The sequence below is a fragment of the Phasianus colchicus genome, chromosome 5, assembly GCF_987193195.1.
Source record: "Phasianus colchicus chromosome 5, bPhaCol1.hap1.1, whole genome shotgun sequence".
NCBI classification, from domain to species: Eukaryota; Metazoa; Chordata; class Aves; order Galliformes; family Phasianidae; genus Phasianus; species Phasianus colchicus.
In genome coordinates, this window is record NC_143440.1 from 20,294,643 (window position 1) to 20,318,870 (window position 24,228).

Genomic DNA, 24,228 nt, shown 5'->3' on the forward strand with positions numbered 1-24,228 from the left:
TCTGTTCTGTCTCCAATTTAAAAACCACCTACGAGACGAATGTTTACTGCTCCCTCTGGTGTTCACTTCCAACAGGTTTTACTGCTCAGTGTGTTCAGGAGTGAAGTCTCTGCAGGAAGGTGTTCGTAACAAACAATTACACGCAGTTGTGGGTGAGATATTAAGAAGTCTTTTCATAAAGATTTTAAATAAAACCCACACTCCATAAATAACAACCAGGCTTTCCTGGAGCATGTGCTGAATCTGTTCTCGTGCTCTAAAACCTTTTCAATTGGAAAACTGAAACTCTTGTAGAACAAAGGCAAGTTCATTCAGTTTTCATCTTCAAACTGGTACTTCGGTTATATGTTGACTGACTTAATTATACCCAGTTTCAACAAAAAAGTAGTAGTTTATCAGGAACTGTAGGTATTAAAAGCTTAATGATGTCAGAGTGGTGGAAGTTTTTTTTTTAAAAAAAGAAAAAAGTGTACTGAACCTGATGAAGTTGCTCTGTCATCTGAGAAACCCTTTAGTGGGAGCCTGATGCAGTGGGGGCAGTAGGAGGATGGAGAATCGAGTAGGGACTATGCCAGCAGAAAACCCATGTTACATGGTTGGAAGCCTCAGGTGAGGACAGATAGGCTCTTTGTCCTTCGTTCTTTGCTGATGTAGGGTAGATTTCAGCAGAATGCCTTTAGATTTATTTATTTATTTGTTTGTTTGTTGCTGCTCATTGCTTAAAGAAATGTTTTGTGGGGTTTGCCCTTGAGATTAGGAGCGTTCTTCAGCTCTGTTCTACAGGAAGATTACAAACTGGAATTATGTTAAGGTACATTATGTATTTATGTTTTTTTCCTGCATAAATCACAAAATGAAAGAGGGAGAGATGGATCGAATCTACTAATAAATTATTCTTGACCCAAATCTTTCTGATGACAGTCTGAATTTAGATGTTTGTCTTCACCTCTCCTTAGACTTTGCTGTGAATTCATGACTCTATGTTGCTAAGAATAAGTAACCAGATTTACTAGCTGCTTTAAAAGACAGAGAGGAAAGGTCTTGTAGCATGTTCTGCGATCTCTGTAAGCTATTTAATGACTGCTTATTACCATAGTACAATTATTACAGCTGCAGTTGTTTTGCTTGGGTTTAGCCACTCAGCAGAGTCAGTCTGATGAATGGCTTTCATGTACAGGAACAAAGGGCACAAAATAACTCTGGCTGCTATCCTTTTAAATACCAGGCTTTAGGGCTCAACAGTCAGAGCTCAGTGCTCTGAAGAGTGGGATGCAGCCTTTTGTTAATAAGAAATGTTTCCCCAGTTCGGAAGTAACATCAGTAAACTCTAGGGATTGTCTGAACCAGCTGAAATCTCCTAGAAATATAGCAGCAGATCCAGACTCCCAAGTAGTACTAAACCTACCCATCTGTAAAGATTATTGCCTTTACATTGTTTAATATATCATAGAATCATACAGTCTTTTGAGTTAAAAGGGACCTTCAAAGGTCATCTAGTCCAATTCCCCTGCAATGAACAGGAACACCTACACTATTTCAGGTGCTCACAGCCCCATCCATCCTGACTTTGAATGTTGCCAAGGACAAGGCTTCCACCACATCTCTGGGCAACATGTGCCAATGCCTCACCACCCCTATTATAAAAAGCTTCTTCCTTATGTTCAATCTAAATCTCCCCACTTTTAGTTTGAAACTATTTCCCCCTGTCCTGTCACAGCAGAACCTACTCAAGTCTGTCTACTTCTTTCTTATAGCCCCCTTTTAGATACAGAAAATCAGCTCACCTCAGAGCCTTCTCTTATCCTTTTTTGTGCCTCTTGCCAAGTCCAGTTCCAGTTGGGCCTTGGTCTTCCCGATCCCATTCCTACAAAGTCTGGCAGCATCTCCATACTCTTCCCTGGTTTCCTGTCCCTGCTTCCACTGCCTTCTTGCTCTCCAATTTGACCAGCAGGTCTCAGTTTAGCTGTGCTGGTCTCATGTCTTCCTTTCATGACTTACTGTACCTGGGGATAGAGAGTCCTTGCCCTCAGGAAAGCTTCCTTACAGATCTGCTGGCTCTGCTCTGCTCCCTTGTTGTAAAGTGTGATAAACTTTGATAAAACACATTTTGTAAAAGGTAGATAAATAATCAATACTTGCAAGTGAGTGATTTAGTAACCTGCCACTTACAAAAGTGGAACATCAGCATGACAATTACTTTGCCACTTGTGTTGGAATCTTAAGATAAAATCCTCAAGAAGTACTAGAGCTGAGCTTATGCTCTTTAGTTCTAACCTCTGTCTACTGCTTTGGGAGGTGTGGAGGGGCTGTGTCATGGCTCAAGGTAATCAGAGGCTGAGGTGGCTGTGACCTTCAGGCATCGTCTGTGTGCAGTGTGGAGATGATGACAAGCCTCTGCTGTAGATAAATGAGTCCTGAGGCAGCTGAAGGGTTGATCTGTGTTAGTGAGGTAGCGAGCAAATGTGCTCTGCAGTCCCTTGATGAGTGTGAAGGTAGATGACATAAGAAACAAAGGTATGAAGATAACTATAAAAGCCATGTATTAAAATAAGTAATAGGACTACAGAAACATCACGACTTCAGAACTCTGTGTTCCTGCTAAAAGCTGTTAGAAATTGTGGAAGTATCAAGCTATCTTTTTTTTCTTCTCCCTTCTGGAGTATGATCTAGGAATTTAACTTTCCACATAAGTAGGACTGACAGTACCATTGTGGTCTCTTGCCTTACATTACACCTCAGTCTAGTGCATTCCAAATGCCTGTGGGGAATGCACAATTCTGTAATGAAATCTGTAAATACGTAATTCTTTTCTTGACTACTTTTTTTTTTTTTTTGAATACATGGAATGAGAAAATCTGGTAACAGCCAGAACAAAGGAAAAGAGGAACATTCTACCAGAGCTTGCGAACTGTAAGGCTCACACCAATAAAAATCTGCAGTCAAAGTAGATCTTGTGTATTTATGTTAATGCAGTGTTGTTGTGTACTAAGTTTCCAGGCTGCCGGATGTTGTACGCACAGCAATCTTACAAAGTTGTATGAAAACAATCCTCAATGGCCCAGTTCTTATTTACAGTCCATTAATTTGTGTAAAAGGCTAATGAAACTAACAAATCCTTTTTTTTTCCTGTAACAACTGGAATTTATTGCAGAAAATTAGGAATTCCTCTATAAAAGTATGCATTTGCTTAGAAGATCTCTGTCTTGATGTTATTGAATGCTTCTAAGTATCCTTGTTTTTCTTGCTGCTTCCTTTTTCTCCTGGTTATCCTAGCATATTCACTGCTTGATGCTGTAGCACGCCACCTACAAAAAAACAGTCAAATACACCTCCAGATTCCTATGAACCTGGGAAAAACTCCTGAAATTCCAGGAGGGAAACCCATGCTCCTATGCAAACCTAACTTCAAAGGCTAATCACAAGTTCTGCTGCGCCTTTGCCTGCAACTATATGGCGTTGCCACTGCTAAGCTTCCACTGTGTTCTTTAGCACATAAGCTTGGAAACTGAGATGCTTTTGTTAAACATGAAGTATTTCTTTTGGTTGCAGTGTTCTTGTTCTTTCAAGGGTCTTTGGGCTGGAAGGACTCTTGGGAATCAAGCGCTCTCAAGTGCCACAGTGCTGGATGCAGTACTTTCCTGGACCTGCTCACCCACAGCTGTCTGTTGCTTTGAAGGCCTACGAGGCCCTTCATGGTTACTGTTTGCCTCTGTTTTTCTGTGTTGTCCGTCTTCCAGAAGCAGAGTTTGTAGTAGCAAAGTCTGACTTGTGAGATGTTAGCAAATCTCTGAAAGCCAAAAGCAAACCTTGATCTTCCAACCTGTGATATGTTTCCAATATAAAACTGACTGTGCCATAAAATTGTTACTGTTTTGTGGATGTTAATTTTTCACTCAAGCAAAACATTCTTTGTGGAGCTACTTGTAGGTAATATAACCCCAAGAATCCAGCCTGTACTGCAGGACTCATGAGAAGTGAAGCAGAGATAGAAAGTTGCTGCTGAAGTCTCTCATCAGCTACCTTCTAGTGTACTTCCACTGACACAATTAGTAAGCAATTGAATGTTGAGGTTTTGCTGGCACTCGTGCAGAGTAAAGGGGGCAGGTACAGAGACATATTTCAGCTTGGAGTTACTGTATAGAAACTGAGCTGGTAAGGAAGAATCATCCATCTGTGGCAAATGGTCTTTTAGTTGCTGTTTGCACATGCTGCTCTCAGGGTTATAAAAACAGCTTGGAATGCCAGTTGGCCAGTAGAACCACTGGAAGATCAGCTCTAGTAAAGTTTCTTAGAGAGGTGACAAACATCAGAATTTTTAAACAGAACTTTAACAGAACATTAAATAGTGCATGAAATGAGCATCTGCATTAATTGAGAAGATGCTGTAAACCAGCTGCTAATCTTTTCGTCACTTACTCAAATGGCTCACAGATTTGGACTATCAAACTAGAATTAACTCTTGTTTTCACTCATGATTAAGCAACCAAATACTTAGAGTAGCTATAATACAGTTTACGATGAAGTGACCATGGGGAAGTTCTCATTTGAAGCTCAATTACAGAAATTTGCACATGAGTAAAGACAAGTGCAATATCTGCTAACATTTGATGGCTTTTTACAGAAGGAGATCAAGAGGGTTTGTGGTGCTAATTACTTAATCCTATTGACAGTCTCCTCTAGGTGGATGTCAGTAAGTAGTCCGACTGGAGAGCCTGGAACTGGAACAGGTTTAACCGGTGAATGCAGTCAGTGGCAGCATGCAGTGCAGATCAGGTAGCTGTTCTCAGAGGGAGTGAGGGACTGAAATCCTTGGCACACCAATACCCTCATCAGGAGGGTTCCCCTGCTGCTGGAGTACCTTAGTCCTTTCTGTCCTGCTTATGTGAATCCTGAGTAATAAGTTTAGAGATGTCCTGAATTTAGTCGGTGTAACAACTGACCTAGAACTTGCACTTTGAATGAACTTACTGTTCATTTTGCTTTTCTCTAAAAAGTAGTGACCTCTAAAATACTTCTTTTAGTGAGAAATAATTTTGCTGAGTAGATACAGATCAAGGTTTTTGCCTACACTTTCTTCTAGTGTCTCATCTACTTTCTGACAATTTTGTAGATGGTTATTCAGACTTCTAGACCACTGAAGATTGCTTTGAGGAAAGATAACTTTAGTCTTTGACAAAAATAAAGGCTATTGTCTCCACAGTACTCTGCCTCTGAAGTGTCTTCTCTTCCCACATAAAAACTCATTAAGTTAGATGCTTTTGTCTTCAACTGGAGAACTGGCATAGCAGTCTATTGTGTGAAAACAAAATGCTAGCCCATAACTGAAGAAGTTTTGTTGTAACCTTGTAGTCACGTTCAAAGATCTAGTGAAGTCGGGCATGTCAGAATTGCTTTTGTAAAAGGGTATTCATATATACAGTATGTGATTTTATATAGTATATGCTAAATCTGTTTTTTTCCCCTACTGTTCATCTTATTGCTGAGAAATAATAAAACAGATTACAACTTTTGAAAAATACTTCTGTTTCACACTTTATGCCCTAAAGATAGTAAAATGTTTTTCTATTAATACTGTAGAGCTGTGCCTGCAAACTGTTAAATCTGTGGAAAGTACAGCTGGTCCTGAGTGGAAGCTACTAATTTTTTTTAAGATCCTTAAAGGAAGGGAGTGAGAGGATTGATTTCTGCATAGCCATAAGGAGTGAGTTCACATACTTGCATACATAACTGCCAGAACATTTCACTTGAACTTAAGTAAATAAGTCTGGGGGGAGTGTTTGGCAAGCTTATACTGTAACCAGCAGTCCTCTGTGGGCATCTTAGCCCTGTTATTTGGGTCTGTATTCCAAGTGAAGAGGAGAGCTTTGTAGTGAAGATCAGAATTCCCATATTTAGAAAAGCCAGAGGAGGTTCATCCTGTGTGTGACGATTCACTGCCACTTTTTTGCCTAAATACTGTGGGAATTCCATTTTTTCATTGTAAATACAGTTTTCATACTAATGTTTCATTCCTGCATTTGGGGTGTATTAAAATGAGCGTGGCCAGCAGATTGAGGGAGGTGATCTTCCTTTTCTACTCTGCCCTAATGAGGCCACATCTAGAATACTGTATCTAGTTCTGGGCTCTGCAGTTCAAGAAAGACAGGGATCACCTAGAAGTAGTCCCGCAGAGGGCTACAAAGATGATAAAGGTCCTGGAGCATCTCCCATATGAGGACAGGCTTAGTAACCTGGAACTTTTCAGGCTGAGGGAAAGAAGACTGAGAGGAGATCTGATTAATGGTTATAAATATCTAAGGGGAAGTGGGAAACAAATGGATGAGGCCAGGCTCTTCTTGTTGGTGTGTAGCAGTAGAACAAGGAACAGTGGCCTAAAACTTGAACAAAGGAAGTTCCATACTAACATATGGAAGAACTTCTTTTACAGTAAGGGTGATGGAGCCCTGGAACAGGTTGCCCAGAGAGGTTGTGGAGTCTCCTTCTAGGAAGATATTCAAGACCCATCTGGATGCTGACCTGTTGTAGGGTGCCTGCTTTAGCTTAGCAGGGAGGTTGGACTCAGTGACCTCTGGAAGTCCCTTCCAACCCCTGATGTTCTGTGATTTCTTCTGCCATGACTAGGTAACAGCTGAGGAGCAGGAATGCAACTTTTCCACCACAGGTTTGCAAGTTGGTTGAACGTCCTTTAGGGTGTTTTAGTACTTGCTATAGTTCTGCAACTGATTTACTATTTGAACCCAGACTAGATCTGCTACTTGAGTAACATTTCTGTAGACACAGTTTTTGATAAGTTGCTGTGTGATTTCTTGTCGTTTTCTGAGTGTGGCCTTTAGTCCTTCCCCCTTACACCCAGTGTGTGGTCTCTCCATTGCTTAGGTTCTGGAGTCCTGGGCTTGGGAGGATTTGCCAGTTCCTTTAAAAATAACCAGCTTTTCCCTTCCCTTTCCCTTGGCGGGTTGTACTAGCAAGGCTAAATGAGGCCAGATGATCCACAGGCATCTGTTTCCTTTTTCACTGCTCTTCAGCCATCTCCTGATATCCAAGTGATTTTTTATTATTCTGAACCCCATTTCAGCCAAGTGTGACATGTGACAGAAGGATATAGATTGCAAAGATAATGAAGTTCTTGAGAGCTTCTCAAGACTGAAGTTACTGAAGGAGCCAAGTAGGCAACATCTTTTAAGTAAATGGGAGACTTTTCATGTTCAGATTTGTCTGAAAAATTCAGGCCTGTGCAACAGAAGACACAGTGATGCACAAAGAAGAGGAAAGCCTTTTTCATAGCATGTAACAGGAGTAGGAATTACGGAAGTGTTGTGAATAGTGCAGCAAATGGCTTGAATTTGCCACAGGCAGTCATGAACCTGGTAGATGTATCTGTTACTTGTGAGAGGGCCGAGGACATGAAGAAAATTGATAGTCTCATCACATTAAGGATATTTCCAGAGATCAGTGCAGCATGGGAAAGTGCATTTTTGCTCAGGAAGAAATGACTGTGTTTTCCATAGGAACTTTGTGAGAAATGATCAAACAGCACTTGCCTGAAAACCTCAGGAAAACTTTGCCAGGGGACAGCAAGGATGTCAAATTGGAAATAGAGCAGAAGTTCCCTAGTGAGGGTCTCAAGAATTGGGTTATGTGGCTTGGATTAAGCTATTATTAACTCCTCATTTTTTTTCCTGTGTTTATTCACAGCATATGAGAAGTTTTGTATTTGGAATTGAAACTTAGAAAATAGAGTTCTATTTGGAAGCAAGGTTTGTGCCAACTAAACTGCTAGTTGTGTGGATAGTGAGTCACTGTGGGATTTGAAACATTCCTTTATCTTTTTATGGTATCCACTGTGAGTGTGAATTTGGGTTGGGATTGGTTGGTGTGTGTATTATTATGCCTGTTGCAAGTATGCAGAACTGCATTTGGGTTTTGTTTGCTGTTATTTCCTTCCTTCAAGAGTAAATAAATACACATTTTTTAAAGGGATGTATTAATCCTGTTCTCTGCCTGCTGTTCCAAGAGGAGGAGGAGGCATGAAAAGGTCTAAGAGTAAAATTTTCAACTAAACAATGTGTAGTTGTCCAAGTACTACTTGTATTAAATCATTGTCCTTAATGGTCTCTCCCTCTTTTTGATGGAGTATCAGGAAGTTCTGGATAAACTAAAAAAAGTGTTTTCCAGAAGTTTGACTTTTTTTTTGTGGTCTGTCTAGCTCCTTTCTCTTCTAGATGTCATGAAGCATTAAATACTGCTTATGATTGGACGATGGTAGTTCAGGTGCTTTGGGCCCTCTTGTCTTATAGACAAGGACTCAGCTGCAGTGGCTAAGGAGCATGTTGGTCATTCCTGAAACTGAGCTGCTGCCGTGTTTGCCATCACTTGGAGCTGTGATCGGAAAAGTTCAGGGATTTGTGCCATTCAAAGTGCCAAAACCTCCAGTTTTGCAATTTGTAGTCCAAAGTCTCTCTGAAAGAGTAAGGCTGTGCTGAGAGGTTATCCATATTAGACATTTGAGAAGGAAGTAATTCTGAAGCCTTAATCTGAGTAGATTTTCAGCGATGACAAAGGTTAGTTGAATGGTTGGCCAGAAACATTATAGTCTCCAAATTCAGACTCCAAATCACAGGAACTATAGAACATATTGAATTGGAAGGGACCCACAAGGGTCACTGATTCTAACTCCTGGCTCCACTCAGGACCACCCAGAATTCAAACTCTTTGTCTGAGAGCTTTGTCTGAAGTCGTCTTGAAGTCCAGCAGCTTGGGGCCATGACCTGCCCTGGGGAGCCTGTTCCAGCCTCTGGTGAAGAACCTTTCCCTAACCCCCAACCTGACCCTTCCTGACACAGCTCCATGCTGTTCCCTGGGGCCCTGTCACTGTCACCAGAGAGCAGAGCTCTGCCCATCCACTCCTGTGAGGAGCTGCAACCGCCATGAAGCCTCTCCTCAGGTCCTCTCTAGGTTGAACAGACCCTGGGAAGTATTAAGAATTGGGCATCTCTTTGTGTCTGAGTGTTATGGCCACACCTTCTCAGCAGCAGTTTGGCTGGCTGACGTGTCAAATGCTAATGTGGACTTCTTGCTTTGGTGACAGTTGTGGAATTTGTTCTTGAAGCATTTGTTTTGATGTTTTTGTTTAAAGACTTGGGGTATGGCACTGCCTCAGACCTTGTGCTTACTGAATTATTTAGCTGAAATCAGTCTGCCTCAAAACTTCAGCACAGAAGTTTCTCTTTGAAGTTCTGTTAAGAATTAAGGGTCTCAAGTGTCTTGGCTGTGGGTTTTGCATTGCCGGTGTTGTTGAGCACTGGAGCTACTTCAGGGTAATTTATCAACCTGTTTTTCTACAAAGTAATGGTTCACCTTTTCTTTCCAAGTGAACCTTGGATTCTCTTCAGAAAATGTGATAGGTGAATACATCAGTGATACATCCTACTTAACTGAAAACTACTGGTATAATAAAAATAAATAACAGTTAAAACATGCGGGAGAGGAACTTGCGGGAATTTACTTTGGGAGAATACTAAATCAAGCGTGAATTACTATTGCTGTGGTTTAAGGCTGTCCCTTTCACATTAGTGCTGATGCTTTTTGTCCCCATTCTGAGTGTGTGTGTGTGTATATATTTATATATATATTTCCCTCTCCGGATTTCTTCTGTTGTCCCTGACTTTGTCCTGACCTCATAAAACTGCCCATTTTGATGTGTTAATCCATATGGCTCCATAGAAAGACTGCCTGCTACTGTGATATCCAGATCTATCAGCATCTCAAAACCCAGGAGCTGCAAACGCATCCTCTATATTTGGTATAGAAGTAAGGAGAGAAGGAGCAGTTCACTCAAAAGTCCTTCAGTTAGCTGGCTTCTTTTCTGTTGTTCTTCTGTAAGTGGTCCACAGATGGCATTATGGCGTGTTGGCAGTGTTCTATGCTCACCTCCTTGCAGTAAGCCAGGCTTCCGTTTTCAGGGACTTTCTAGTCCGTGATGCATTGCAGAAAATGAAGTCATGCTAATCTGAGGGAAAAAAAAAGGAACAAACAAGAAAACAGCTAAATTAATTCTGGGCTGATGATAGCACAAGACTGAATTGGCACTTGCCTTGAGCAATGTAGTGGAAGCATCTGCATTACTCTAGCTGAGGGCAGTGTTCTCTTCTCCCTGTCATGAAGAGTTGCTGTGCAGTGAAGTAAAAAAAATATGAAGTACTTGGGATCAAATGAGATTCTATAATCGCTTCTTAACCACATTTTGATGTTATTGTTAGTATTTAGTGTTATGAATGGCTATGCGAGTGCTATGAAATAGATACGGTTTATGTCCTGGGGAGCTTTATAATGAAAGCTGTATGATGGAGAGTTGTATAGTAAGAGATGCAATTTATGTTCCTTTTGCACCTAGTTTCACATAAATTGTGCTAACTAGAGGAACTGTTAGGTATAGCATTTTCTTTTCTGAATTTGACTTTTGCAGCTTTAAAAAATGCTTTAATGAAAATCTCTTATGTTTCCTATTATTCTCACATAGACACTAACTCACTTCATATCTCTATATTCCCCTTTTCCTTCTCCAGGTGTTTCCTGATTCCTTGTAAACCTGTCTTTGCCCACTTTGGTCTCTAGTTCCCAAATTCTCCAAACCTGCTGCCATGTTCATTATCCCTATCCACCTTGTATTCTTTGCTTACAGGCTTCCCAGAGCAACCCGTCCTGTTACTAAAGTGTCTTTAACCTTTGTAAGACGTTTCCCTAACATTTGCAATCTTCTGTGCATTTCTTTTCTCAGCAAAAGCCAAGTCCAAGTGTGGTGCCACCTTCTTCCCCTGTGCCAGTGGAATCCACTGCATCATTGGCCGCTTCAGGTGCAACGGGTTTGAGGACTGTCCTGATGGCAGCGATGAGGAAAACTGCAGTAAGTATTGGTCTACTTCCCAGTTAAGGCATTTTATTTTCTTTCAGCTAATCATAGACAGGAACACTGGTTAGCTTTAGTTTGAGTTGGATAACCTGGATGATCTGTGTGCCTTTTTTTTTCTCTCACAGAATCTCTCAGTAGCAATGTTGGTAGTGTTAATGACAGGCAAATCTTCCTCAACAGGAAATGTAAACTTTAGTACTCCTCTCAGAAGAGTCTGTTCAGCCTTAGTGTTGTCAGATGCAGGCACTGCCTCCTCCGACATGTTTCAGGGCGTATTTTCTTGGTTGTTGATTCATAATCTCAGGTGAGAGTTCTGCAGAGGAGCGATCGTCTCTACAACAAGCAGTTCAAGAGTGGTGGTAGAGTGACATCCAACTTCTTTGCAAACTACTGCATTTCAAAATGGTGGGATGGCCTGACTAAGGCAGGCGAAATTTCACCTGCTTTTGTCTTAGTTTTGGTTGTGTCCAGTTCTCACTCACACATACACAAACACTGCGTCCTTTTCATTAGTGTGTTCTCTATCTTTTCCTCATCGCTGCACTTATTTATTTATTTATTTTGCCAAGCTAAGTGGGTGGGATTTGTCTTCTGGCTGGTTTTAAGATGTGTCCTTTCTGAGCCAATCATTGCTACCTCCTGTTCTGCTGGCTGGTTAGCACCACTCTCTAAATTTTTCCTTTTATTGCTGTCAGTGACAGAGAATCTTGTGTGGCGTTTACATCGCAAAAACAGGCCTTGTTTAAAAAATACATATATATTTAAGGATCCAATTGACGACGGTGATTTTTTTAATAAAGTTCAGCTTGGTTTTGCTTTGTACATAATGCCTGCATGTTATATTAAGACATGTTTGTAATTCTGAAATTAGATTTGAGTTTCATGTTTGCTTTGAACGGGTTCTCTGTACTTCAATGTAATATGCATTTGTCAAATATTACAAATGAGATTTAAAATTCAGTTTTTATTTGCTATTTTTGGTCACTAAAGAAGATTCTTTGTTCATCAGTGCATTTAGGCTTCTCTGTCTATACATGTTCTCAAACAAAAAAAAAAGCCAGGAAATGAAACAGGAGAAGCAGGTTCTCAAAGTCAGAAATGCCTGCCAGTGCATGAATTTGAGCCCCTGAGCTGTTCAGCATCTTGTAGCAAAGTCACAGCAGAGATATCATTTGAAGTATGACTTGCCATGGACTAAAACCCTGTTGTGTGGCTGCATAGATCTGCTGTATCTGTAAGTTTAGCAGGGATTTATCATAGTGGTAAGGAAAGGTTATGTTCGATCCAGCAGCCTTGCTGCTATTATCAGGAGCTGTTAAAATGTTGCGTGGGTCTGTAGGCGGAAGCTGCAGCAAATAGTCGCTTGTTCTCTTGTTGGAGCAGGCTGGGCTTTTCCTTTTAATGTCATTTAAAGGTCAGGAGGAGGACAACAGACACCAGCTTTCAAAGATAACAAAAGGGGAGATCTTTACAGAGATCTATCACTGTCTGCTTCTAGGAGAACTTGCCTTTCTTGTTTGTGTGCCTCCCCCACATGTTGAGATCTCTCTGGCAGCATGAACATCCTTTAAAGGTGCCATCTGTTGTTGGTTGAGAGTCTGCTTTGGCTCCTGGGAGGGCTGTGGCAGCGCGATAGCACCTCTGCAGATGATGAAGTTAGTGAAACAAGATTGAAGGCTAAGATTTTATGGTCTTTGGGTTATGCTTAAACAAATGGACTAGAAAGAGGTTTTGATGAATGTTCTTTGAGTATCCTTGAGCTAGTGGACTGACAAATGGCAGGTTTCACTTTAAAGCATGCCACCTTGGAGTTAGTTACAAATTCCTTAATTTCCCGTGTGCTTGTGGCATGTGGCTCTAACAAGGCCTTACAGCTGATAATAAGCTACTGATCCTCCTTTTCCTCGGTGCTATTGAAGTGCACCCATAGTATTTTCCAGCACATCTAAGTGTCTAGTCACAGCTTTGCTTAAGTAGAGAAACAGTGCTGTAGGTCCTAAAGTGACCTGCAAAATCAATATGCTGTGCAAGTATGCAGCAGTTCCAGACCAAAAGAGATTTTGCATGTTTGTAATAAATGTGCTTTCGGGGAGCTGGAGGAATTGACGAGATGTAGGGAGTATTTGTTGTACATACTGGTATACTGCAGAGTATATGCACAGAAGAGTTTAAAGTGTGATGGTGGTTTTGGTGGGTTTTTTTTTTTTTTTTGAAAGTCTCTTTAAGGGCAGCTCTTGCTTAAAAGAATAAAAAAAAAAAGGAAGCCAGTTGGTATTTGGGAACTGTAATCCCCTTTGTTATTGTGGCAGAGAATCACTTTGAAGCAGACAAGGCATCTAAACAGCTTTTTAAGATTTTCAATTGGAATGCTGCATTCAGTTTCAGTCACCTCATTATCAAAAATTGGCGGGAGTTCAGAGAAAAGTGACAAAAATTATTAAGGGACAAAGAGATTGATTCATGAGAAGATATAAATTATGCATATCTCAGCTAAGGCATGACTACGTAGGAAGATAAGGCTGTATGTGAAGGGTGCAAACATTGTTCAAGGAGGGATTATGTAGTTATGTATGCTGAAGTATAGCTAAGAGTAGAGGGATGAAATTAGGAGTGAGAAAACAAGTTGAATATCAAGGAAATTTCCTTAGCAGTGAGACACATTGAATCTGTGATGTAATCTCCTAGAAACTGAGAAAACTATGCTGCTTGAGGCTTTAAAATGAGACTATCTATAGCAGCAAATATGCTGTAAGGTGCTAGGTTTAGAGTGAGTGAAAACGGCTCTTCCTGAATGAGTCTGCTTAAATACTGTTCTGCTTTTGCTGAGTGTGCATTCACCTGACTCACAGGGCCGTATTTTGTGAAAGGATTTTCTGAGTGCACTTTAACTGTAAAAATGAATTTCAAGTTCAAACACTGAGAATTTGAGAAATGCCAACATTGCCATTGGATTGTTGGCTTATAAAACTTGAGCTAAACTGACTTTGTCATAATGGGAAGCAACAGGCAGTGCTATCTTCCATACAACTTTGAGGTGGACAAAAGCTGAGTATCTAGCAGCAATTGTGCTGAAGGCTCTCATGAAAGAGAGCAGAAGGATTACTGCAACTGAGAGTAGACGAAATCTGCTAATTCTAGTGAATCTTGCATGATTTAGAAATTTCATCTCTCTCTGCTTAAAGAGGCAAGGTATGTTTGATTGCAAGTTACTTCCACATATTCAGTGAAGTGATCAGCCGTTGAGTTGTGACCTGTTGTCCTTAATTACCTAAAGGCTATTCCACTGCCTAAGAGAATATCTAATGAAAGATCTCACTTTCTCTTTTCACAGCAGCCAATCCCTTGCTTTGCTCTACTGCCCGATTCCACTGTAAAAATGGTCTTTGCATTGATAAAAGCTTCGTGTGCGACAGTCAGAATAACTGTCAAGACAACAGTGATGAAGAAAGCTGTGAAAGTCCTCAAGGTAGGAATAGGCTCTTTTTCTGTTAAGCAGCATTATACCAACTCTAATTAATGTGTTACAGACATAGAAATTATGTTTCTGTTGTTGCCCTGTGCTGACTAGAGCTGTGGTTTCCTAATCTGCAGATACTGAGAGTGAAACACGTAGTGCGTGCGTGCGTGCGTTCTGGTGTCAGTGCTCAGAAGATTGGTATCTCTTTTAAATTAATTTAAAAAATCACTTTTGCTGGAAGTGCTTGTGATGTGTGATCCAGTGCTCACTGAAGTTGCTAGGAATCCATTTAGAGAGATGGGTTGGATCTGGAGAGATCAGTAATAAAGTTTCAGTTTGAGGACGTTTGGTGGTCTGTCCGTTTGCCAGATGAGTAAGTCTAGGGTGGGCTTAAAGCTGTGGATCCTCTTTGCACTGTTACTTTCTGCAGGGTATGCTTCACTGTATGACAAGTCTACGGTATATTCTACAGTATATATACAGTATATATACAATATATTCCTAGCCTTCCCTGTTTCAGTATTAAGAGAACAATATGAAGCCAGGGAGGAAATTTTTATTACTGTTTGAAAATTGTGTATGAGTCTTATGAGACTTTCAAAACACCATCTCTGTAATTTTTTTTCTTTTCAACTTTTTCTGTAACTACATGCACCATTTCTTACATTTGCTTTTTGTAACTTAATACCATAGTATTTTATAAAATGAATGACTTGGGGTTGACAAGTGTGTATCAGGCATCAGCTGCTAAACCTGTTCATGTCTGAGTTGCTACTGAGAGCCCAGAGCAGGAAAAGATGGAAGTCTCGTTGGATGTTTGCTGGGAAATAGCAGTGTGCTTGGGTGTATAGAAAACAGAGCACATGAAGAGAGAGATAAAGGATGGTATGAAAGAAGATGAAATCTGAGAAATTGAAGGAGAATGACTTCAATATTTAGCTGTTCTGATGATTTAGCCCTTCATGAAAGAGAAAGTAATTCTGAGCTCAACATGGTGATAAATATTTTTGACAACTCATAAGGGAAGAGGGAAAACAAGCAGCAGCAATGTCAACAAAAAAGAGTTTACAGCAGTGGTATGTGATGATGTGTTCTGTGTGGTTTTTCTGCTTAACCTATGAGCTCTTTCCTTTGGCTGAAGATGTGAAAGCTGAACGGGTCATCCTCTTACTTGCCAGGGCTGTGTCACGTCCTGGGAACATAAATCTGCCTGGATGAAGCCCCAGAGAGGGAGCTGGCCTGCTCTGGCGTTGTGGTTGTCTTGGGGAAGGAGAAGAAAAAGGACATTTTGAGGGTCTAGTGCTCTGTATTGCTGCTGCAGTAGTGCTGCTGTGTTGAGGAGTGAATTGTTTTTCACTACAGGTCTAAGGCAGCCTAGTAAGATTAATGCATGTGGTAAGTTTTTTTGTTGTTGTTGTTGGGTTTTTCTTTTTTTGGCATCTGAAGCTTAAAGCAGCAGTGTTCTTTTCCAAGGTTGGGATGGCTGCTTCCTCTGCAGATTAATTGGCTGGATTGCCTCCAGGTTGTTTGTTGTCATGACAATCTGCTTTTGGAAGTGACTGTCAGGCTCAGGAGAAGAAAAGAGCTGTATTTCATGAAGCTGTTACTTTGTCTTTATCTTTGGTCCTTCTGGAAAAGTCAGATTATTATGGGGTGTTAAGCAGAGTAATTCTGCCTCTTTCTGTGCATGAAAAAGCCCCAGACATGGAAAAAGGAACTCTCTTTTATTAGATTAGAGCAGCAAGGGTCTGTTTTTATGAATATAAATATGTGCTTAAAAAAAAACAAGTACAAGTACAAGATTGAGAATAAGGAGTGAAATCTGATTGTGGTGTGTGTGATCGTCCTGTGGCAGTTCAAGAGCTTCCCTGAATTGCCATGTCCCCATCTGTCAATGTGTGATGCTTGTATACCTGTCTTTCCAAGTGAGGATTAAACAGTGTAATGTGCTCAGCTCCCCATCAGAATGTAAACGAAGATTCCCCCTGGAGTTTGCAGCTATGGCTATGTCAGTCCTGGCTCCCAAACACAGCAAATACTTTGTATTAATTGAGATTTAGAGGCTACAGTGGACAGAGTCTTTCATTTCTCACAATTCTTTCTATAGCAGATTTAATTAGCGTAATCATGATGAGTTTTGTGTTAACACAGCACCCAACAATCCTGGTCATTAACTAGAACTCAAGTGTTCTTAGGTACTTAGGGACAGAGTAAAGTGCATCTGTAGGGCATTATAAAATCAAGATAGAGGATTTTCTTTCCACCAGCCATGTCATCATGTCAAGTCTAGTAGTTTTAATTCAGTGTAATTGAGTTCAGTCTGGCACAGGAGATTGCCCTTGTGTGCTATTTCCCTACATAAAAAAATTGTTGATTTAGCAATCACTAAGCTTCTGAACCTCTCCCTGTAGTATGATATTGTCATTATCACCGTTTAACAGATGGGGAAAAAAAGGCACAGATCAGCTAAACAAAATGATCCCGGAGTAACATCCTGGCTGGTAGGAGCAGAGCTTCATCTATGCTTGTCTGCTTCAGGTGAATGTTGTGAGACTTAATCAATGTTTGCAAACTGTTTTGAGATACTAAGATAACATGTGGAATAAAAGTGTGAATTATTAATTGGTACTTTGCTCTCCTTCTGCTCTTGGGTATACTGGCAAGCTTTTTAAATTAACACCTCTTCCTACTCCTCTATGAACTTCAAAGGCCTCCTTTATCCTGCTTGTCATTACAGGAAGGCTGCAGTAGCAAATCTTTTTGGTTTGTGTCAGATACTCCTTCGTGCATAAAGGTTCTTTTGATCAAGAATGGTCACTCTATGGACTAGGAAAAGAGAATGTAACCCCTCCTGCAAAATGTGTTGACTTGGCTTTGACGGGAGGCATATCCTTGACAAATAGTAGCTTTGCTAGAACACTGTTTTGCAATGAACCTGAAGTTGTGAGTGTGTAAAGATTGATTTTAGTTATAAATAGGAGTAAGTTCATTTGGGGATGAGGCAGGAGTCAAGTATCACAAGATTTACGTATAGAAATGGGAGGAGGGTCCCATTTTCTGAAAACAAATTCGTGCTCTTTTTTCCCATACCACTTTTAACCCAGTGTTGAATATCTTACTAAGGTTTCTGTGTCATGAGGAAAGGGACAGTGTAAAAGCTTAGACCACAACAGCCTAAAAGCAAGTCAGATAATTCTATTCTTGTTCCCAACTGTGATTATTTGTCAGCCCTTTAGGTGCTGTGGTAATCCTTGAAGCTGTTCCTTTAATCTGTCCCCAGCTACATTCTGATGATCTTTGGTTTCCAGCACTGAAGTGGAATGGACAGACTTTTCCCTTAGTTTAGTCTATTTATCCAGATAACCACTTGGGATTAGGACTGGGTTGAGGGTATAATTGCTTGCATTATCCACACTGTCACATATATGTAACTCATGCAGAATTGCTCTTTCTAGGGCTTTGTTCTAGTTCTGTTCAGTGGATCTTATCCAGGAAAGTCTCTCCCACCAATCTGCTTTTTTCCCCTGATTGCCTGGGATATCTCCCACATGTTGTGTTAACTGATGGTGGTAACCTTTCCAAGCAGCACCACTGGCCTGCTGGTCATGGGGCAATTTCCTGCTCTGACAGCAGTCCACTGAACTGCAAGGGAATTCCTTGTTCTTAGTATTTTTCAACAGCTGTGTAAATTTTTTTTCTCCTCTAGCAGTGTACTTAATTTATTCCCTTAATTGCTTTTTATCTAAATGTATTTTCACAGCGTTTCTTCCTTCAGCTTATCCTCCATTTTGTGCTTTTTAGTTTAAAAAGATTTTCCACCAACAAAGCATACTGGCTGTTCTAATTCAAACTCCTCTTCCTTTCATGGCCCTTCCTTTCGTTCCCACTAAGGATGCTAAAATCCTTTATTAGCTTTAGCCACGTTGCCTAGGAAAAGAGTATTACTGCTGCAAGTCTATATTCACGCTGGCCAAGCTGGGTTCAGTAATGTTGCTCCAATTGTCACCCTGCAGTTGGTAGTAAACAGTACCATTGCTGTCAGGTTACACGTTACAGGTTTTGCAAGTGTCCCGAATCTGATTCTTGTTCTACATTTCTACAGTGTATTTGGTAATGGCCGCAGTTGCACATAATGCACTTCCTTGTTCACGTTTGCATAGTTTTCGTTGAATTTTTATTAGGATTTTGATATCCCGCAGAATTCTAAAACAAATTTAGAAGCACACATGACTGTCAGCTGATCTTTTTTTTTCTATAGCATATATAAATTGCTTGTAAGCGGGCACCATACTGAATCATTGAAAAATCTGATCCTGTGTCAAACAAACTGACAGCCAAGTGGTACAGACATACTCTAAATTTCAGTGAAATATCACATTTATAAGGCACAAAGAGCTCCCAGAAGGTCCCACTCCATGTGGAGCTTACAGTCAGCCCTTTGCACGTGGCAAACTGAAATTCTAAAATTCCCAAGTACTCTGATATCAGTTATACTTCCCTAAGCCTTGTAGCCTGAGCCTGGCTGCACGCGTTTCAAGTATCTTTTACTCATTATTGACTCAGTTGGTAAGCTGAAGCTCCACTGGCAATTATTGTGCATCACCTTAGCCCAATTCAGCCTACAGCTGGAACTGGCAAACTGAACAGAAGCAGGAACTAAAGAAAGGGTACAAATAAAATGTCACTGAATGTTTCATTAAAAGGAGGCTATGCCTGGGCGAATTTAGCTCTCTAATAGCTTTGTTTTCTTAACACTTGCTAGATGGAGGCGTTTCTGTCAACTATGAATTGCTTCTTTCCTCCATTCCTCTGTTCTCTGATCAAGCTCAGGATTTTTTCCCTATTTTGACTTCATAAGATTGTGTTTGATAGGGTTTTTTTTCAAGAGGCAAATCAATGCATCTGTATAGAGACTAAAAGTTAAGATGGACAGGTATGTATGCAGCTATAACATAGTGCTAGACAAGCAGTGACTTCAGGTCTCCAAATGAAAAAGAAATTGGTTTAGAAGAGTGTTGGTGCATCTGGGAGATGTCCTGCCTCTTCACCTATCTCCTGTTCACCCTGCTTTGGTAGGCTGAAGCTGAAAGCAGTTACAGCAGCAGATGACTTGGCTAGTGTAAAAGTCAGTTGTGACCTGGATTAAATCTTAGACAAGGTACTGTGTCACTCAGGGCTCACCACGTTAAAGGCAGTAAGGATGGGCACCTGGTCCTGGGTCTGCAGCTTGTCTGATGCCTGTTCTGTAAGCAGGGATTACTTGAGGATGCTGTATAAGCCCTAAAGGCACAGTTCACTCTAGTGATGGAAGAGCCATTTTTTACAGTAGTTCGTTATTGGGCCCCTGCTGTAATCTGGTGGTTGTTTTTTTGTTTGGTAGGTTTTTGTGTTGTTGTGTTTTTTTTCTTTTGTTGGTGGTGGGTCTGTAGTTGGTGTTCCCAAACTAGTTACAAAAAGAATTATAGAAGCCAGTTGTAGTTCAGCTGCTATACTTTCAGCCAGGGGAGCTGGAAATTGATACTACAAATGGAATGTTTTTTTGTCACCTGTGCAGAAATGAAATAAGAGCTCTTAACAACTATGTCTAGATATTTTTACCTTCACTTTGACATGTGCCTAATTAACAGTTCCAGATAAAGGTGACTGGAGTATCCATTTTCTTTGCCCAAGCTTCAAAATTTCAAATATAGGTGATAAAATGTTATGCTAGAGGAAGACAAGTTTAAAATAAAAGACTTTATTTTTTCCCCATTGTTCTTTAGGCTGATTAAATTCTCTCTTGAGCTCATGTTTGTAAAAATCAATTTCTTCCAAATACTTTTTCCACAGGGTTTTAGCAGTGTGTGGTGGTTGAGGTATACCATGTATTTTGGCATTGTCATGCAGTGTCCATCCTGGCTGCTGAATTGCATTAACTTTTCAAAGTTGTCAGTGTCATTTAGCCGAGTAGTAGTCTCCTACTGCAGAACAGTAGCCTCCCTCTTTTTGCTGGCAGTGGAAAGAATTAAAATGAAAGGCACAGATGTTGATTTCTGACTTTCTGTAGAAAGGAATCAATTCCAGGTGGCCAAGTGCTTTTTCTACAGTTAGTGTGGAAAAATAAATATAACATTTGTATTTAAAATGAAACTTTAATACCTATTTCAGTACCGGAGAAAACAGTTTTGGTGGAGTATTCTTTCTTTTTGGTTGGGAAAGAATTACTGTGATCACAAACATAGGTAGAAAAGAGCTGCAGCAAAGGTTACCTGGTTTAAGTGTTTAAGAGGATTGTCGCTAGCAGAGTGACAGCTGGCTTGGCCAACTCTTCTGTTTCTGGTCCTAACCCTCATTCATCAGACCCAGCCGCACCAATCTTTAACTCTATTTCCATGCTTGGCCAAAATCTTGTTGGCATGGCTCTCACACTGGGGCTTCTCCTCAGCACTGCAGCGTCAGTGAGGGGGCAGAGCTTGGGTTGTAGTTTTCTAGCATTAATCATCGCTCAGGCATAATGCTTCAACCTAAATTTAGCTGTGAGAACTACCTGTGTTAGCAATGGCAGCAGTAAGTCTTACGTTGATTTAATATCCATTGCCTTCACAAATCTTAGTCTATCATTCTCATGTCTAGCTGTCTGCTAGTTAGAAATGATTTTCTAACAGGAATGACTTGGGCAGCTTGCTTCTTTTCGAAGTTTGTGTGGGAAATTGAGAGGAGAGTACTAGACTTCCCTTGCTCTTTACAAGTTGGGTTGTTCTTTTTATCAGCATAGGATAAGACAGAAGAGTTTGTTGCTCACACCTTTGTGAATGGAAGAGAAACATCCCAGAATCGCGTGTGTGAGGGTTAGTTTTTCATTTGTTTTATTTTCTTGAAGCTGCTGCTGTGAGGTTGGTGGATGTAGCTTCTGAAACATCAGGAAACTAGTTTTGCACATGGTTAAGATCTGTATCTTTTCATAGCTTCACTTGTACCTGGGAATAATCTATGACATGTGAGCTCTATCAAAGCTCACGTGTGTCTTCTAACTTAAAGCCACAAGCAAGGCAGTATTACCAGGTATAAAAGTTAGTGTCTGTAATCAGATGTTGTAGCAGTTTAATACCTAATCAATTATGTAATTGACCCAAGTCAGTATAATTTCTTGTAGGCAGTCCCTGAGAGCAGGGTTACCGAGGTCTGTTGAAAAGTTTTACTGACATCTGCTCAGCAAGAATATATGCTCCAGGTCGGCTGATGTCTCTGTGGATAGAGGCTGTGCTGCTGCGCTGCACTTGCCTTCATGAGCCTCAAGGAGCACAATGGGAAATGCAGAATTGCTCTCAAATGTAGAAGACCCCATGTGGTGGGGACTTGGATAGGTCTGGCAAGTTTATCTGCTTTCTTGAGAAATCCTTATTTAGACTAATTTGGTTTCCTCTAAGTGGCTTTGCTTATCTGACATAGCCACAATTTACCAAGACTTTCAGAAAATACCATTTTGTATATTTTAAGGGAAATAACAATGTGACAAGCTGTGTGTGCTTGGAGGTTATCTCACAGTTGTGGTGGTATTAACATAAAAGTGTGGCTACTACACCTCTCTTCACGCCCACTCCTGAATGCTGGTCCCACTCGGGTCAGTAGGAATGTTATCTTTCTGCAGCTGAAGGAAATGGCTTTTGTATCTCTTGCAGGTCTCACTTCAGCTGCTGTGCCAGTCTGCTATATTCACAGTGGAACAAAATAGCTTCAGGGTGATGTTTAAAACCCAAGGAAGTTGCCAGCCAGGGTTCCAGAGAAAGGTATTTCATGCTGTCTGATCTAAAACCAGCAAATGAAACTTGATAAGCAAATGGATTACCACCAAAAAAAAAAAAAAAATGTTGCCAGACTTTAGATTAAACCAAGATTGATCCTCAGCCAAGCATTTCAGTACCTGTAAATCTGTGAAGGATGAGGCTGCTGAATTCTTAGCTTTCCTTTCTTAGCTGCTCTTGCATTGCAACTCGTGTTGCAGACCATGATCAACATTCTTTGGAAAGCTGGGCACCACAGCAAATTTTCTTCTGCTTACTGAAAGTTGTGAAGTGGTGAGAGACATCTAGACAGTCTTCAATCTGTGTGCTGTTCCCCAAGCTTGCCAAATTTACGCACGTTCCCATCTCACATTACCAGATATTCTGTGCTAATTTGCTGTAAAAGATTACGTTAAAAATCCATATTTATGAGGGATGTTAAAAACATAAAGCAATTACATGGTTTTCAATTACATAAACATCAACATGCAATGGGAATTAGAAGCTGAATAATTAATTTTCTGTTTATTTGTAATATAGAGTTTATGCAAACAGTAAAACCTGAAGAACTATCTGGGGGGAGCATGGAGGATACAGTGAAGTAGTGCCATAAAGTTTGGTTTCCAAACTAATTTTTAGTATCTCTGTTCCAATCCAATTCAGATGTCAAGGTAGAAATTGGCAAATTGGCTGCTAGGGGAAGTGGCAGTGTACCAGGTGGGAAGCACTGGATACAGAAGTTCTGTTTGTACCTGCAGTTAGGTAGTATTTCCACCAACCTTGCTGAAGTTTGGAAAAATGGGGTGCACATTCTCATGTCCTGAACGCAGAGGCAGAAGCAATGATAGCTGCCTGGATTATTCCTCTTGTTGACTTGGTAAATGGCCTTGGGCATTCTGAGTTAACTTCTGTCGGATGCCTTATCTCTGTTTTACAGATGAAGAATACCAAACTTCTTCCTTTTGAATGCTTTATGAAGGCTTATAAAGTAATGTGAGGAAAATAAATATCATGACTCATTTCTGAATATTATCTGTCAGCTACAGAGCACCTGCCCATCACTGTGGGGTCTGAATGTTGGTGCAGAATTGCATCTTCCCAGGCTTCAAAGCAGAATCTTCAAGACTTGCTCTCTACTTTACCTTTGTTTATTTTCATAACATTACTGCACCAGTGTAAATGCAGTTATTACCAAGTACTTCTTAAGTGGAAATAGTATGGAGAATCCAGTGTGTTTAAGAGTTAGGTAGTGTGTTACCCTGTACTAAAACCTCGGGGATGTAAACGAGCATGTTCCATTTATTCAGATGCTTATTCTTAGGTCCTCATTTCTCTTTCTCCTTGCTGGGAAGCACCAACCTCATTTTAGCAATGGCTGTCCAGGAAAACACTTCTAGACTTCTTGAGACAGATTTTCCATGGCAGATGGTGCTTGTGATTTACCCTCCACTAGGGAAGACTTAAGGTTTGCTTTCAGAGGACAGGTTAAGCTGAGAGTTTTCTTTAAGAAGACTTTTCTTAGTGAAGATTTGAACCATAATATTGGTTAATTTTTAAGACATTAGTGGCTGAAACTTTGCTGACTGACTGATGGACTTGGGACCTGGCTTGAGGGAAAGGGGTCGCTGTGTACAATTAGATGGGAAGCTTTGCAAGGTGTTCGTAAGAACTCATAGCTATGGGAATATTGTATGGGAAAGAGAGTGCCCTTGTGGTGACTAATTTGCTGTCAAATTTAATTTTCCTATTTCACACTCTAGAAGCAGAAAACAACGAGCACATCTGTGACTTTAAGAAAGCAATGCGGAGGGAGATATTATTTCCTTGTTTAATAACTGGATGACCGTGATCAACCAGAAAAAGGCAGTAGGGTGAGATGACTTGTTCTGCTCAAAACCTAACAGATTCATAAAGATTCATGATCCTTGAGGTCCCTTCCAACCCTGGGCATTCTGTAACTGATTCCAAGCTGAAGTTTTTCTGTGGTTGTTTTTGCTTGCAATTAAAGCCAGCCTGGCTGACCAGACTGGAGCAAGTGTTTTGGAGATCAGTTGGAATGGGAGGGTCTTAAGAGTTGGACTCAGACCGCAAGGAGGCTGCAG

At 40.6% G+C, this 24,228-nt stretch overlaps 1 protein-coding gene across 10 annotated transcripts in view; it reads left to right on the forward strand.

Moving 5' to 3' along the window:
• Positions 1-24,228, forward strand: part of LDLRAD3 (low density lipoprotein receptor class A domain containing 3) — a 196,748-nt gene that overhangs the window by 129,005 nt on the left and 43,515 nt on the right. For 9 of the 10 annotated variants that reach the window (XM_090140801.1, XM_090140802.1, XM_090140810.1 and 6 more), the window contains 2 exons: positions 10,778-10,903; positions 14,241-14,375. In XM_090140801.1, the coding sequence (XP_089996927.1) occupies positions 10,778-10,903; positions 14,241-14,375 (261 nt within the window). The remainder of the gene's footprint in view (positions 1-10,777; positions 10,904-14,240; positions 14,376-24,228) is intronic. The other variant, XM_090140809.1, reaches the window with a different exon arrangement.